The 15799-nt window shown below is 45.4% G+C and overlaps 1 protein-coding gene across 1 annotated transcript; it reads right to left on the bottom strand.

The window, feature by feature from the left end:
* Nucleotides 1-1364: 1364 nt before the first annotated feature.
* Nucleotides 1365-10678, bottom strand: LOC132387112 (zinc finger protein 229-like). Its single transcript, XM_059959465.1, has 2 exons — nucleotides 10624-10678; nucleotides 1365-6767 (listed from the first exon to the last, which is right to left on the bottom strand). The coding sequence occupies exon 2, from the start codon at nucleotides 6437-6439 to the stop codon at nucleotides 5048-5050; it is 1392 nt and encodes a 463-aa protein (XP_059815448.1). The 5' UTR covers nucleotides 6440-6767; nucleotides 10624-10678; the 3' UTR covers nucleotides 1365-5047.
* Between the last annotated feature and the right edge of the window lie 5121 nt (nucleotides 10679-15799).

Raw genomic sequence — 15799 nt, 5'->3', positions numbered from 1 at the left:
AGAATGATCACCGAAAGTGACCTGTCACAGGGATATCATCTTCAAGTGAATTGCACACCACATACCCAGGCAAGGGTTAACACGTAAGTGGTCTCCACAGGATACCCCAAACAAATTCCACTCCTGTGGATTATTCGAGGTGACAGGCACATATTTGCTGTGTACTGGATTGATAAGACACCCACCCTTGTGGGCACTTGAGAGTTCCAAACAGTGACCCTTAGCCTCTGGCTTCCTTGTCTCAGTCCTTTCGTTCACTTTCTTTGTCTCCTTCTGACTGTGTCTCTGTCCTCGCTTAAAACTAAACAAATTGTGAGTAATGTAAACAAGCTGCAAGTCAGGCAGTCCCGCCTCCTTGAGCTCTCTCTCTGTAAAAATCAAAAATGAGCTGAGAAAGTAAGCGGCTGACGTCATTGTTAGTCCCCATCTCACTCTGGCACTCTCTTAAAGTGACAGTCCACAACAAACAAAACCGAGGGACTCATAACACTTTCCCAAAAAAACTTTGATCTAAAAGTGCAAAATTTTAACTGCAAACTACAGTATGTAAAATAATGCATGTATGGTTATCATGTAACACATTGCAGAATCGTATACAAATACCAGATTCTGCTTCACTATTAAAACTTTAAGCTCAGCATCTGGAAAAACAATCAGCAATGATATTGTCCGTGCTTTTTATATGCGTTATCACAATATCATATTCTTGCAAAATCAGACTCCAGTTTAACAATCTTCTGGTTTTGTCATTTACCTTACTCAGAAACACTAACAGATTATGATCAGTATAAACTACAAGTGGTATCTGCGCAGGACAAAGACAGACATCGAAATGCTGCAAAGCCAAGATGAGTGACAACAACTCTTTCTCTATGGTGGAATAATTTCTTTGATGCTCATCGTATTTTCTCGAAAAGTAAGCTACAGGATGTTCAACATCATCATCATCTTTCTGTAGTAACCCTGCCCCGGCAGCTTCATCACTGGCATCCACAGCTATAGAAAATGGCTTTGTAAAGTCAGGTGCCCTGAGCACAGATTGATGACATAAAAATGGCTTTCAATCGATCAAATGCCTACTGACAAGGCTCGGTCCGAACAAACTTTTCAACCTTCTTCAGGAGATTAGTCAGAGGAAAGGCGATATCAGCAAAGTTCTTGCAGAACGTACGATAATATCCAACCATTGCCAAAAACCTTCGAAGAGCCTTCTTACCAGTCAGAATAGGAACTTGAGAAATTGTCTGGACTTTTACCCGAACAGGAGCCCACTTGCCTTGACCTACAACAACACCAAGATAGGTCACAGTGTCATGGACATATTCACTCTTAGCTAAGTTAACTGTAAGGCTGGCCTGGGAAAGCCTGTCAAACAGCTTCTCTACTGCAGAGATATGCTCTTCCCAAGTGTCACTCCCTGTGACGAAGCCATCAATATAGGCATCTGTGTGTTCTAACCCTCCAATTACAGAATCAAACATTCCCTGGAATGTTCCTGGAGCATTTTTCCTTCCAAAAGGCAAAACATTGTATTCATTCAACCCAGATGGTGTCACAAACACAGAAATGTCTCTACCTCTGTCCGTCAATGGACACACCAATACCCTGTCAACAGTTCAATCTTTGTAAGAAATTTAGCTTTTCCAACCTTATAGATGCGATCATCCACCATAGGGATAGGATAGGCATCTGTTTTTGTTACTGCATTTACCGTCCTATAAACAGTGCAAAATCTAACACTACATCAGGTTTGGGCACAATAACGCAGTGTGAGCTCCAATCTGATGCTGAAGGATTAATAATACCATTTTCCAGCATATAGTCAATTCCTTGCTCAGCCAATTTACACTTTTCTATGTTCAAGCGATATGGGTGTTGTTTAATCGGTTTGGCTTGACCAATATCTACATCATGTACTGCGACCGTGCTTTGCTTGGGAACATCGGGAAATAAATCTTTAAACTTCAGAATTAATTCCTTCAGCTGTTGTTGTTGTTTTGGCTGCAGATGAGCCAACTTGTTATCAATGTTTTCTGGAACAACCGAGTTCATTAGTCTTACTGGGGCCATGTTTGGCTTGTGAAAAGTCTCAGACGAGTCAATGGTTTCATTCTCAGGGTTGCCAAATTCATATATTTTGACAACAACACTCACAGTTTGTGCCTGCTTGTCAAAAAAGGTTTTTTCATATTTATGTGCACCACCTGTGTTAGTTTACGTCAGTCGGGTGTTTTAATAACATAATTCACATCATTAATTTGGGAGACTATTTCATACGGTCTATTGAATTTCACCTGAAGTGGATTCGTCAAAATAAGGCAAGCACCTTATCTCCCACCCGGTATTTTCTTTCGTGAGCCCTGTTGTCAAACCAACACTTCATTTTGTTTTGAGAAATCTTTTTGTCTCGCTAGACTACAGGTTTGGTGTAGTTTATTTTTGAACCTCAAAACATAGTCTAACGAGTTAACATCAATCCACTGTTCCTTTTAACAAGGTCTAAGGTCACTCTGCGACCAAATACGAGTTAAAATGGAGTAAAGCCCAATGATTCCTGTACTGACTCTCTTTCTGCGGACGAACGCAAATGTATTCCTTCATCCCAGTCTGTTCCATTTTCAACAGAATATGTCTTAATCATTGTTTTGAGGGTAGAATGAAATCTTTCTAAAGCCCCTTGTGATTCTGTATGTTACACAGATGATGCAATTTGTTTTGCTCCCAGTTCAGAAATTACCTGCTGGAATAACCCAGATGTAAAATTACATCCTTGATCAGACTGGATTTCTTTAGGCAAATCAAATAAAGTGAAAATCTTGGTAAGAGCCTTCGCCACAGTTTAAGCTTTAATATTTCGGAGAGGTATTGCCTCTGGGAATCAGGATGCAGTACACATAATAGTTAGCAGATACTGATGGCTAGCTTTAGTCCTTGGCAATGGGCCAACACAATCCACTATAACTTTGGAAAAGGGTTCAGCGAATGCAGGTACAGGCCACTGGGGTGAGCTCATTAGGTTTACCCACAACTTGATGAGTGCCTTTTGGAAACTCTTATTCAGGGTAAACATAACTTTATGAGTTAAAGCAAACTGATCTGACCATGTGGTTAAGGTGTTGAACTAGCGATCTGGAAGTCATGATTTTGAGCCTCAGCCGAGGCAGCTTGTGTGTCCTTGAGCAAAGCACTGAACCACACACTGCTCCTGCGCAATTATAGCCCAGTGGCAATGATTGGGGGGTGGGGGGGGGGGCGGGGCACCATAAATAAATAAATAATAAGCTGCTTCAGCAACTGTCAAAGCAGAATAGGCTTGCTAAGCCTTCCCCTTAATTACACTTTGTAAGAGAATTTTCTTTCTGCTTTTTTGCCTCTCCAGCCTGAAACTGCCTCTGCCTTTCCCGAGCCTCCATCTTTAATTTTTCTCACTTGTACTGGAGCTCAAGCTCATGAGGTTTACTTTCAGGAAACACCTCCAACTCCTCCACTTTAAACACACCCTCAGATACATAATGTTCAGCTATCACCCTCTGCATCTGTGCCCTCCTCATTGTCAATTTCACCTTAGCAAGTATTAACGTTTTAGCAATACTCAATAACTCAATCCTTCTGGTGTCCTCTAATGCCTGAGAGGTTCACACTTCCAGATATCTATCAACATCCATTGCTGCTGATTTTCCACACACAAATAAATCAAAAGGGATGAAATCGATAATAAATCAATCCTTAAATCTGTTCATATGCCAGATGCAGGCCCCATTTTGTTACAAACTGTAACGCTTTAGAAATGAACCAGCAGCAACAGACTACTCCCAATGGCCACACATTTTATTTCCACGTCCCATTCCCATTCTGATATGTCTAACCATGGCCTCCTCTACTGTCAAAATTAATCCAAACTCAGGTTGGAGGAACAACACATTATATACCGGCTGGGTAGCCTCCGACCTGATGGGATGACATTTACTTCTCTAACTTCCGTTAATGACCCTCTTCCCCTTCTTACCCCAACACTGACATATTTAATTGTTTGCCTGTATTCCATGTCTCTCTGGTGCTTCCCCCCCCCCCCTTTCTTTCTCCTGAGGCCTCCTGACATATGATCCTTTCCCTTCACCAGCTCTGTATCACTTTCGCCAATCACCTTTCCTGCTCTTAGCTTCATCCCACCACCTCTGGTCTTCTCCTATCATTTCGCATTTCACCCTCCCCCCACTACTTTCAAATCTCTTAATATCTTTCCTTTCGGCTAGTCCTGACGAAGGGTCTCAGCCTGAAACGTCGACATTTCTTCTCCTTATAGATACTGCCTGGCCTGCTGGGTTCCACCAGCATTTTGTGTGTGTTGTTTGAATTTCCAGCGTCTGCAGATTTCCTCGTGAGTGTTATGTGTATAAATGTGTATAAATATAACACGCAAACTATTGAGCTCCGGGGAAACAAGGCTTGGAGTCTTGAGATGGTAGAGTATGAAAGTTCAGTTCAACCACAGAATAGGTGATGCGAGAGATAATTGTAATCCAGGGTAAATGTTGAGAGAAGGCAATTATGTCGTATTCCACAGGTTCCGTGGTGGTAAAACGAGACAACAGTTGCTGTAGATTTTATCTGTCATCCTTCCAAATCCACATACTAATTATCACCTGAAGTGACTTGCCATAAGGGGTATCATCTTAAAATGAACTGCCATACCACAGCCAGGCAATGGTTAACACATAAGTGGTCTCCGCAGGATACCCCACATCAGATCCACTGCTATGGATCAAATGAGGTGACAACCACACTTACGATGTATGGTGAATCGATAATTAGCCCACACTTGTGGGCAAAGGAAAGTTCCAAACAGTCACCCTTGGCCACTAGTTCCCTGGTTTCGATTCCTCCATTTTTCCTCCTTCATCTCCATCTGACTCTGAGTGTCTGTGTCCTCGGTTAAAACTAAACAAGCAGCACGCAATGTAAACAAGCATAACAATGGCCACTCGCCACCGTGAGCTGACAAGTGTGCCAGTAGGTGGAATGACTGAGTGAATCCTTTCCCACATTCTCAGCAGGTGAATGGCCTCTCTCTAGTGTGAACTTGCTGATGTCTCTGTAGGGTGAATGACCGAGCGAATCCCTTCCCACAGATTGAGCAGGTGAATGGCTTCTCCCCAGTGTGAACTCGCTGGTGTTTCTGTAGGTGGGATGACTGAGTGAATCCCTTCCCGCATTCTGAGCAGGTGAACGGCTTCTCCCCAGTGTGAACTCGCTGGTGACTCTGTAGTTGGGATAACCGAGAGAATCTCTTCCCACAGTCCGAGCAGCTGTACGGCTTCTCCCCAGTGTGAACTCGCTGGTGTAGCAGTAGGGTAGATGACCGAGTAAATCTCTTCCCACAGTCCGAGCAGGTGAACGGCTTCTCCCCAGTGTGAACAAGCTGGTGCCTCTGTAGGTGGGATGACCGAGTGAATCTCTTCCCACAGTCCGAGCAGGCGAACGGCTTCTCCCCAGTGTGAACTCGCTGGTGTTTCTGTAAGTTGGATGACTCAGTGAATCCCTTCCCACATTCTGAGCAGATGAATGGCTTCTCCCCAGTGTGAATTTGCTGATGACTCTGTAGGTGGGATGACTGAGTGAATCCCTTCCCACAGACTGCACAGGTGAACGGCTTCTCGCCAGTGTGAACTCGCTGATGTACCAGTAGGGTAGATGACAGAGTGAATCCTTTCCCACAGACTGAGCAGGTGAATGGCTTCTCCCCACTGTGAACTCGCTGATGTAGCAGTAGGGTAGATGACAGAGTGAATCCCTTACCACATTCTGAGCAGGTGAACGGCCTCTCCCCAGTGTGAACTCGCTGATGTACCAGTAGGGTAGATGACAGAGTGAATCCTTTCCCACATTCTGAGCAGGTGAACGGCCTCTCCCCAGTGTGAACTCGCTGATGTCTCTGTAGGTGGGATGACTGAGTGAATCTCTTCCCACAGACTGAGCAGGTGAATGGCTTCTCCCCAGTGTGAACTCGCTGGTGTCTCTGTAGGGTGGATGAGTGAGTGAATCTCTTCCCACAGTCCGAGCAGGTGAACGGCTTCTCCCCAGTGTGAACTTGCTGATGACTCTGTAGTTGGGATGACTGAGTGAATCCCTCCCCACAGACTGAGCAGGTGAACGGCTTCTCCCCAGTGTGAACTCGCTGATGTACCAGTAGGGTAGATGACTGAGTGAATCCTTTCCCACAGACTGAGCAGGTGAATGGCTTCTCCCCAGTGTGAACTGGCTGATGACTCTGTAGTTGGGATGACTGAGTGAATCCCTTCCCACAGACTGAGCAGGTGAACGGCCTCTCCCCAGTATGAACTCGCTGATGTCTCCGTAGTTTGGATGACTGAGTGAATCCCTTCCCACAGACTGAACAGGTGAATGGTTTCTCCCCAGTGTGAACTCGCTGGTGAGCCATTAGGTCAGATGACTGAGTGAATCCTTTCCCAGAAATTCAGCAGATGACCAGCCTCTGCCCAGTGTGGTGTGAACTGACTGCTGTGTCCACAGGTGGAAAGACTGTCTGAACCCCTTCTCACACACAGAACAGGTGAATGGCCTTGCCCAGTGTGAACATGCTGATGTACCTTCAATTGTGATAATCGAGTGAATCCCTCCCCACTGTTTGAGCAGGAAGGGTGGTCAATTGGATCCCTGGCTCCACTTCTTAAATATCCAAAGAGAGACAACAAATCTGGCGTGCCATGTTTGAGCTTCCTGGAGACGAATTCGTTCTCAGTTTTAACCTGTAAAAAGATTTACAAAATCCATCAATGGGTGTAAGACATTTCAGATGAGATTACTTGAGCTGCCAAGGTTTGATCTGGTATCACACTGTTACAGTGAGGTTAAACCCAAGTTGGACAGAGAAATCATCTCCTGACTGGGCAGACTGCTGGTATCTGGAATGACCATCAATTCCCTGACGCTCTTCCTGTTTCTATATGAATGGGGCATTCCTGCCGTCTCCAATCTGTGACCTGGCTCAGTCTGACTCTCTCCATTGGTATTATTCCCTGTTCCTGCTGAGCTTCATGGGTGCCTGGCCCCACAGTAACTGAAACACTCTCACGCAAGTAGTCTTCCTTGACGTGCAGCTGGGATCTTCTTTTATGTATTATTAACTTAAAGTGCCACAGTTTTAACGCCATATAAAAAATTCCTGCTGAAATGACTGGTTGGTTCGCACGACTGTCAAAAGGGGTTAGAGTGAATTTTTGTATTATTCCAGGTTCTTGTCACGATCATAGAAAATTTCAACACAGAAACAGGTCCTTTGGGCCATCTAGTTTGTGCTGAACTATTTAAACTGCTCACTCCCACACCGCTACCATCCAGGTACCTACACGAACCGCTTAAATGTTGAAATCGAGCTCTCATGCACCACTTGTGCTGGCTGCTCATTCCACACCCGGATGACCATCGGTATGAAGAAGATTCCCCTCATGTTTCCCCTAACATTTCACCTTTCACCTTTAACCCATGGCCTCTGGTTGTCGTTCCACCCAATCTTCATGGAAAAAGCCAGCTTGCATTAACACGATCTGTGCCTCTCTATCACAATCAAATCTCCCCTCAATCTTCTACATTCCAAGGAATAAAGTCATGATTTGTTCAATCTTTCCTTCTAACCCAAGTCCTCTAGACCTGGCAAAATCCTTGTGAATTTTCTCTGAACTCTCTGAACCACTTTTACATCTTACCTATAGGTTGGTGACCAAAACTGCACAGAATTCTCCAAATTAGGCCTCACCAATGTCTTCTCGAAGTCAACATAACAGCCATCTATTGTTATCAGTACTTTGGTTCATGAAGGGCAATGGGCTGAAATCATTCTTTCCATCCCTATCTACCTGTGATACCACCTTCAGTGAATTAAGGACTTGTATTCCCAGGTCCCTTTCTTCCACAACACTCCTCCGTGCCCGACCAGTCACCGTGAAAGACCTCCCTTGGTAGGTCAAACCAAAGTGTAACAACTCACACTGGTCTGCATTAAATTCCATTTTCCATTTCTCAAACCATTTTCCCAGCGGGTCCAGGTCGCACTGAAAGCGATGATAGTCTTCCTCACTGTCCACTACACCACCAGTCTTGGTGTCACCCACAAATTTGCTGATCCAGTTAACCACACCATCATCCAGATTACTGATATAGATGACAAACAACAACAGATCCAGCACTGATCCCTGTGGCACACCACCAGTCACAGGCTTCCAGTCAGAGAGGCAACCATCTGCTACCACACTCTGTCTTCTCCCAAAGACAGTGTCTCATCCAATTTACTATCTCATCTTGAATGCTGAGTGACTGAACCTTCTTGACCAACCTCCCATATGAGACTTTGTCAAGTACCTTGCTAAAGTCCATGTAGACAACATCCACTGCCTTGTCCTCATCCACTTTCCTGATAACTTCCTGGAGAGACTCTATAAGATTGGCTAGAGCCATGCTGTCTATCCTTTATCAGTCCACACCTATCCAAATACTTACAGTATATACTTGGTTCCTGCACACAGATTCCAATAACTTTCCCAGTACTAATGTCAAGCACACCAACGTATAATTTCCTAGTTTATTTTTACAGCCTTTCTAGTACAGTGGAACAACATTGTCTGTCCTCCAATCCTCCAGTACCTCACCTGTCACTAAGAATGATTTAAATATCGGTGCTAAGGCCCCAATAATTTCTGCACTTGTCTTCTGTAGGGTCCAGGTGAACAACTTGTCAGGCCCTGGGGATTGATCCACACTAATTTGCCTCAAACCCCTCCGCCTCTGTAATCTGTACAGGGTCCATGAAGTTGATGCGGCTTTGCCTCAATTCTGTAGACTCTGTGTTCATCTCTTGAGCAAATACGGATGCAAAAAAAATCTCCCCAAGTTTATGCTATCCTTTCATATGGATTACCATTCTGATCTTCCATAGAATTATTTTTTTCCCTGGCAATCTTTTTGCTCGTAACATATCTGCAGAATCCCTGAGGATTCTCCTTCACCTTGGCTGCTGGGGAAACCTCATGCCTTTATTTCTTTCATGAGTGTTCACTTGAATTTCCTGTATTTCATAAGTACCCCATTTGTTCCTATCTGCCTGTACCTGGTATGCACCTCCTTTTTATTGATCTGTGAGAGGAAAGCCAAAGGGGTTATAGATCTGCATGGTGAGAGGTGGGGGTAAGGAAGGTTAAACGAAAGTTGCAGGGGGAATGGGAGCCTGAATAACAGAACAGAGAGTGAAGAGGTTGTGGAGACAGATGTTGTTCAGGCATCAGACAAAGTCAGGAATGAAAAAGTTGAGCATGGTGCAGTGAATATGCTGAGCCCTGTATATTTCAATACAAGGAGCAGCGTAGGAAAGGTGGATGTGTTCAGGGATGGATCAACACTAGGATCTGCCAACTGTGGACTGGGACAGGCTGCTTTATGGCAAAGGTGTGCTTGGTAAATGGGAGGCCTTCAAAGTGAAATTTTGAAAGTAGTAAGCGGGTATGTCAGAATAAAAGGTAAAGATAGAAACTGTAGGGAAACTTGGATTGGAAGAGATATTCAGACCCTGATAAAGCACAAAATGGAATTGCATAACAGGGATAGGCAGTCAGTTTCTTATGGAGTATAAGAAATGCAAGAGAACACGTAAGAAATCAATCAGGATGGATAAAAGATGGCATGAGGTTGCTGTCACAGAAAAGGTGAAGGATAATCCTCAGGGATTCTAGTGATAGATTAAGAGCAAAAGGATTGCAAGGCACAAAGTTGGTCCTCTGGAAGACCGGAATGGCAATCCACGTGTGGAACAAAGCAGATGGGGGAGACATTAAATATTTTTCAAACTCTATTTACTCAGGAGATGGACAAAGGGTCTATGGGAGTGTGGAAACGTGGCATTAACCACTTCAACCCTGGGGGAAAAAAACACTCCTCTGGCCACTCACACACTCAATACCCCTCATCATTTTATACACCAAAAAATGTCTAAATATAAACAAGGAAATTATACATTGCACAATCTACTTTCCATGACTCAGTACATTTACACAGACAGGTGTGTAAAAAGGGCCCAACGAATATCAGGGACAAACAGGCCCAATTCACCACAACCACAAACTGTTCCTGCTGCTACCATCCAGGAAACGGTACCACAGCAAAAGGAGCAACAGGCCCCGGGACATCATCTTCCACCAGGTTTGATGTCATTACGTACCCAGAGAGAATGGGACAAAACATGTCCTCACCGATAGAAAAGTCCAGCGCAAGAGGAGGTAGAGGAAGCAACACACACAATATACAGGCCAGGCAGCATCTATGGAAAAGAGTACTAATGCCGATTTTCTCAACTGTTGATGTAAAAGATTTTGTTGCCTTTCTCCCAGTTCCTAATCCTTGCATTTCGATAGCTGGAGCTCAGCTCTGTCTGAGAGATCCATCGGTTCCCATTCCCTCATCAGCCGGAAGCTCCCCGGGGTCCGTGTACGGATCGTGGGGCTGAGAGAGAGGGGAGAGAGCAGGACTGTCCCGGGATTGCTGGCCACGGTGTCGGAAATTCAGAGGAATTATCCCGAAGTCGGTGTTTAAGATAAAAACACGGAGAATCACTCTTACCTTCGACCGACATTTTCAAAGGCTTCTGTGTACTGTGCGCATGCGTGAAAGTCAGGGAGGCCTCAGCCTGACGCCTGCGCATTTCATCGGCACTCAAGCGCCGGCGAAATTCTTAACTCATGGCCCTATGGGTAATCAAGGTGCCATTAAACATTTCTGCAAGCACCGGTTCAATGTCCATATCTCTTTTTGTTTTATCTTGGGTATAGGAAAAATCTGCAGCTGTTTTAACGCAGAAAGCGGCTCCCATAAGTAATATACTCAATATCAACGTGTCTCTAATGCCAAAGTAAAATGCAGATATAAAACACAGGAGATTCTGCAGTTGCTGGACACACACAAAACGCTGGAGGAAATCTGCGATTCAGAGAGCAACTAAGCAGCGGAGTACACAGGCTAGGCATGCGGAAGGGGCTCTGCCTAAACGTTTTCTATTTATTCCTCTCCAAAATTTCTGCTTGATCTGTTGATTTCCACCTGTATTTTGCAGAAATTAACCACCTTATTTTTTTCGATCAACCAGTTTCCAAATGTTTCTAATCTTTCACTTTTAACCACATCCTGCTGGTCTTATTCGTCCTCCTCCTCTGGACCCCATTTCTCCCTGGAGCCCCTGATTCAGCCTGGCAACTCTTTTGTTTCTGACTCTGCACCATCGAAGATTCACTCGCTTACCGCCTGTCAGATTTTAGAGGTGCATTGTGTTACAAGACCGCAGGTTCGTTTACTGTGAGTGTCGCTTTAAGTGCCTGAGAGAGGAGGGCTGTGACGTCAGACACAAGCTGAGGGAAAGGGAGACAAGCTGTTGGAACTTCAGCGTGTGACTGCTATAGGCTGCAACACTTCCATGCCCAAAAGGTACGGTTGATCTGATCATCGGCACGCAGTGCACAACGGATGTGTGACTGTCAGTTCGTATCATCAATATGTGTGGATTTGCTGGAGTACCCGTGGTATCACTTTTGTCGGCCCTTACCTGGAATCGGGGTGTTCTGTGGTAACCACTTGAAGACGATATTCCTGTGACTGTCACCTGGTGATATTTCTAAGTGGATTTCGGAACTAATCGACGGATAAGATCTTTGGCGACTGTTATTTCGTTTACTCAGCGTGGAATATGTGTGGAATTCTTCGTAATTGCCTTCTCTCTATATTTTCGTGTGGATTTACAACTCTCTTCTCCCACTCACTTATTCCGTGGATTACTGAACTGTTCTACTTTAACATCTGAAGACTTTAAGCATTGTTTCCCGAGCTTCGTCCGGAGACCTGAACAACGTCACAACCACAGTGAGCTCATCGTCTTGTTCAGCCCGGAGAAAATCATGCAGGAAATTCATGCAGGTGTATAAGATGATGAGAGGCATCGGTCGTGTGGATAGACAGAGGCTTTTTCCCAGGGCAGAAACGGGTAACACGAGGGGGAATAGGTTTAAGCTGCTTGGAAGTAGGTACAGAGGACATGTCAGAGCTAAGGTTTCAAAGCAAAGAGTGGTGTTTGTGTGGAATGCATTGCCAGCGATGGTGGTAGAAGCGGATACAATAGTCTTTTAAGAGACTCTTAGATAGGTACATGGAGTTTAGGAAAATAGGTGGCTATGCAGTAGGGTAATTCTAAGCAATTTCTAGAGTAGTTTACATGGTTGGCAACCTGTCATGTCAGGGAGAGTGAGAGCGGAACGGCCCGGGTAGATTTTGATATACTGATATGGAACAGAAATGTGGGCAGGGACCAGATGGGCCGAGTGGACTCCCTAGTTTGCATCGTGAGTGTGGTAGTTTCAATAACTACCTGAGACACGGGATTTGATACAGAATTGATTTATCTTTCACAGATCCACAATATTAAACACCAGTCTAGTTTAAGGCTAACATCAGCAGAACAGACTCCTCCAATGCTCAGTGACCAGGGTTCAGTCCTGGGTGCGATGAGCAGCCGCAAGAACTGCAGAATCTGACAGTAACAGTCCCTCATGAACCTGCAGCTGCTTTCAGTCACCGTGATGGTTAAACATTTAACACAGGATTCCGCCTCCCGCTCACTGACATGTAAGACACAGTCGATTTCTGTCCGCCATTAGTCTCTCCCTTTTCCGACTTAAACTTTGAAATTTCAACTTTATTCAGTGGGATCTGTCGAGCAACAGTTATGATTATGGCCCCGAGAGGAACAGAGGATTCAGGCGCTGTGTTATCTCCATTGGTGCGAAGCGATGTCAATTACTCGTTACACCCAATAGTACAGGCGAAACAGCCGAGAGATCGTCTCCCCCGCTTCCTCGGCGGGATAAACCTCAAAGTAAATGTCCCGCTTTTTGATTTCTTTCCGATTCCCTCCGAGGGAAGTTGGGGGCGCTTCTGAAGCGTCCCCTGCGGCCTGAGTCTGATGTATCGCCGAGAGGTAGGAGGAGAACACTTGGCGAATCGGCTTGTTGCTGACTCCCCGGGGACGGAGGGAATGAACCCAGTGTCCATTCAGTGTCCAAAACCATGCGTCTGGAGGTCTATCAGCGGACCTCCTACTTATCTCACCGTGCTGAGCCCCAGCTGTCCATCAAACAGTTCCTCCCTTCTCTCTCTGTAAGAACACAGAAGCTGACAGTGTCCTGGTAAAAGTGTAAACAAGCTTGCAGAGAAACCATAACACCATCTCCGAGCAGTCTCAGTCTCAGTCTCAGTCTCTCTCTCTCTCTCTCTCTCTCTCTCTCTCTCTCTCTCTCTCTCTCTCTCTCTCTCTCTCTCTCTCTCTCTCTCTCTCTCTCTCTCTCTCTCCTCTCCCTCTCCCTCTCCCTCTCCCTCTCCCTCTCCCTCTCCCTCTCCCTCTCCCTCTCCCTCCCTCTCTCCAACAAGGTGTTCGGTATTGAACAACTCCCTCTCTCTTTTCAAAATCACAGTTCATAGGGGTAATTCAGGACCCCGTCACAATACTAATAAAGATAATTGTTTTAACATCGAAACCAGACTCCGTTAGTGATCTATTGCTGCTGGTATGTAACAATTGCAACAACCCAGCTGACTGAGGCATAGTCCTTTAAAATTGGTGAAAATGGCCCAAAACATTGAAAAGAGCAGGGAAGAAGGAGTTTTACCAACTTCGTCCGGAGCCCTGAACAACGTCACAACCACAGTGAGCTCATCGTCTTGTTCAGCCCGGAGAAAATCATGCAGGAAATTCATGCAGGTGTATAAGATGATGAGAGGCATTGGTACCGTGGATAGTCAGAGGCTTTTTCCCAGGGCAGAAACGGCTAACACGAGGGCGAATAGGTTTAAGCTGCTTGGAAGTAGGTACAGAGGACATGTCAGAGCTAAGTTTTTTAAACAAAGAGTGGCGTGTGTGTGGAATGCACCGCCAGCGACGGTAGTAGAGGCGGATACAAATGGTCTGTTAACAGACTCTTGGATAGGTACATGGAGCTTAGGAAAATAGTTGGCTATGCGGTAGGGTAATTCTAAGCAATTTCTAGAGTAAGTTACATGGTCGGTACAACATTGTGGGACAAAGTATCGATAATATGTTGTAGATTTCTGTGATTCTATGACATTCAAGGGAAATCTCCTATCCCACGGAGTGGTGACTAGTTGCAACCTGTCATCTCAGGGAGGGTGAGAGGGGAACGGCAGGGATAGATTTTCATATACTGATATGGAACAGAAATATGGGCAGGGACCAGCTGGGCTGAGTGGTCTCTCAAGCGAGACACGGGATTTGATACAAACTGATTTATCATTCACAGATCCACAATATTAAACACCAGTCTAGTTTAAGGCTACCATCAGCAGAACGGACTCCTCCAATGCTCAGTGACCAGGGTTCAGTCCTGGGTGCGATGAGCAGCCGCAAGAACTGCAGAATCTGACAGTAACAGTCCCTCATGAACCTGCAGCTGCCTTCAGTCTCCGTGATGGTTAAACATTTAACACGGAGCTGATTTGAACTTCCTCCCTGATGTGAAGTTGCTGGTGTTGCAGCATCTGGGATGATTGAGTGAAACTCTTTGCTCACTCCGGACAGAAATGTGGCCTCTATTTATTGTGAACTCACCGGAGCATCACAAGGTGGGTTAACTGAATGAGTCTCTTCACACACACGGAGCAGCTGAACGGCCGCTTCCCAGAGCGAAGCTGTTGGTGTATCTGCGATGGCCGACGGAATCCTTTCCAAAATAAGAGCCAGTGAATGACGTCACACTGCTATAAACGTCATGGCGATGTATCCAATCAGATCATGGATATGGACACGTGTTCGAGCTCTCCTTGTAGCGAATGGGGCGCTGTCTTCTCCAGCATCTCCGCCTCCACATTCAAGGATCGGCGGCTTTCAAGCGCTGGTGAACTGACAGATACAGCGGAACTAACGTGTTGTTGTGTTTGTGATTCCCATACACAAATCCTTTGTCTTTTCTACACTGTTAAAAGCTTACAAAGCACGTCGGTAGGTGAAGGACAATATTTCCACTCAGATTATTTAGTTTCCATGGTGCCTTCTGAGAAAAACACTGTCACAACTCAAAACAACTTGGGGGGACAAGACTTCATCTTCTAACTGGCCACAGTTCCGGCATCAGGAACAATATCAAACTCTCTGCCTCCCTCTTTGTATCAAAATGGATCATTCCTCCCCTTCATCAGTCTGTGACTTGGCTCAGTTTGTCTGTCTCCTTCGCATTCTGAGCATGCGCCACACACCCACTGAGATCACATTTTATTTACACGGCTGTGACTAGAGACTTTCTGATTATTATGTCCCTCCCGGCATTTGACGGTGGTAAACTCAGAGTCAGCAATGGTATTGACCCTCAGGAGTAGATGATTAGTCTTTTTCGTTGGAGGTCGATAAACTGCCGGTAGTGTGTGGCTGGATGAGTGGGTCGCTTTCAGACTGGAAGGGGGTAGCGTTTGGAGTACCCCAGAGATCAGTCCCTGACCACAGTTGTTCACAGTTTAATGTCCTGGCGGAGGCAGCGAGATGTGAGATGTCCCAGTCTGCTGGTGACGCAGAAAGAGTGGAGTTGAGGGAGGGGAGGCTATTCACATGCAATTTCGTAGCTTTGCAATCACTACATAGTGCAGTGTGGGGCTGCAGTGGCGGGTTCCAATCTGCTAATTAGATTTGCTGACCACACTACATTGATCGGCCGAATACCAATTAATAACGAGGCAGCGTACAGAGAAG

The sequence above is a fragment of the Hypanus sabinus genome, unplaced genomic scaffold (genome assembly GCF_030144855.1).
Source record: "Hypanus sabinus isolate sHypSab1 unplaced genomic scaffold, sHypSab1.hap1 scaffold_1538, whole genome shotgun sequence".
NCBI classification, from domain to species: domain Eukaryota; kingdom Metazoa; phylum Chordata; class Chondrichthyes; order Myliobatiformes; family Dasyatidae; genus Hypanus; species Hypanus sabinus.
The sequence above is the reverse complement of the archived record's forward strand: the minus strand, read 5'-3'. Positions and strand labels throughout refer to the sequence as shown.

Bases quoted from the DNA above. Each gene is read 5' to 3' on its own strand.
- LOC132387112 (XM_059959465.1), bottom strand. From the start codon at position 6,439: ATGGCTCACCAGCGAGTTCACACTGGGGAGAAACCATTCACCTGTTCA.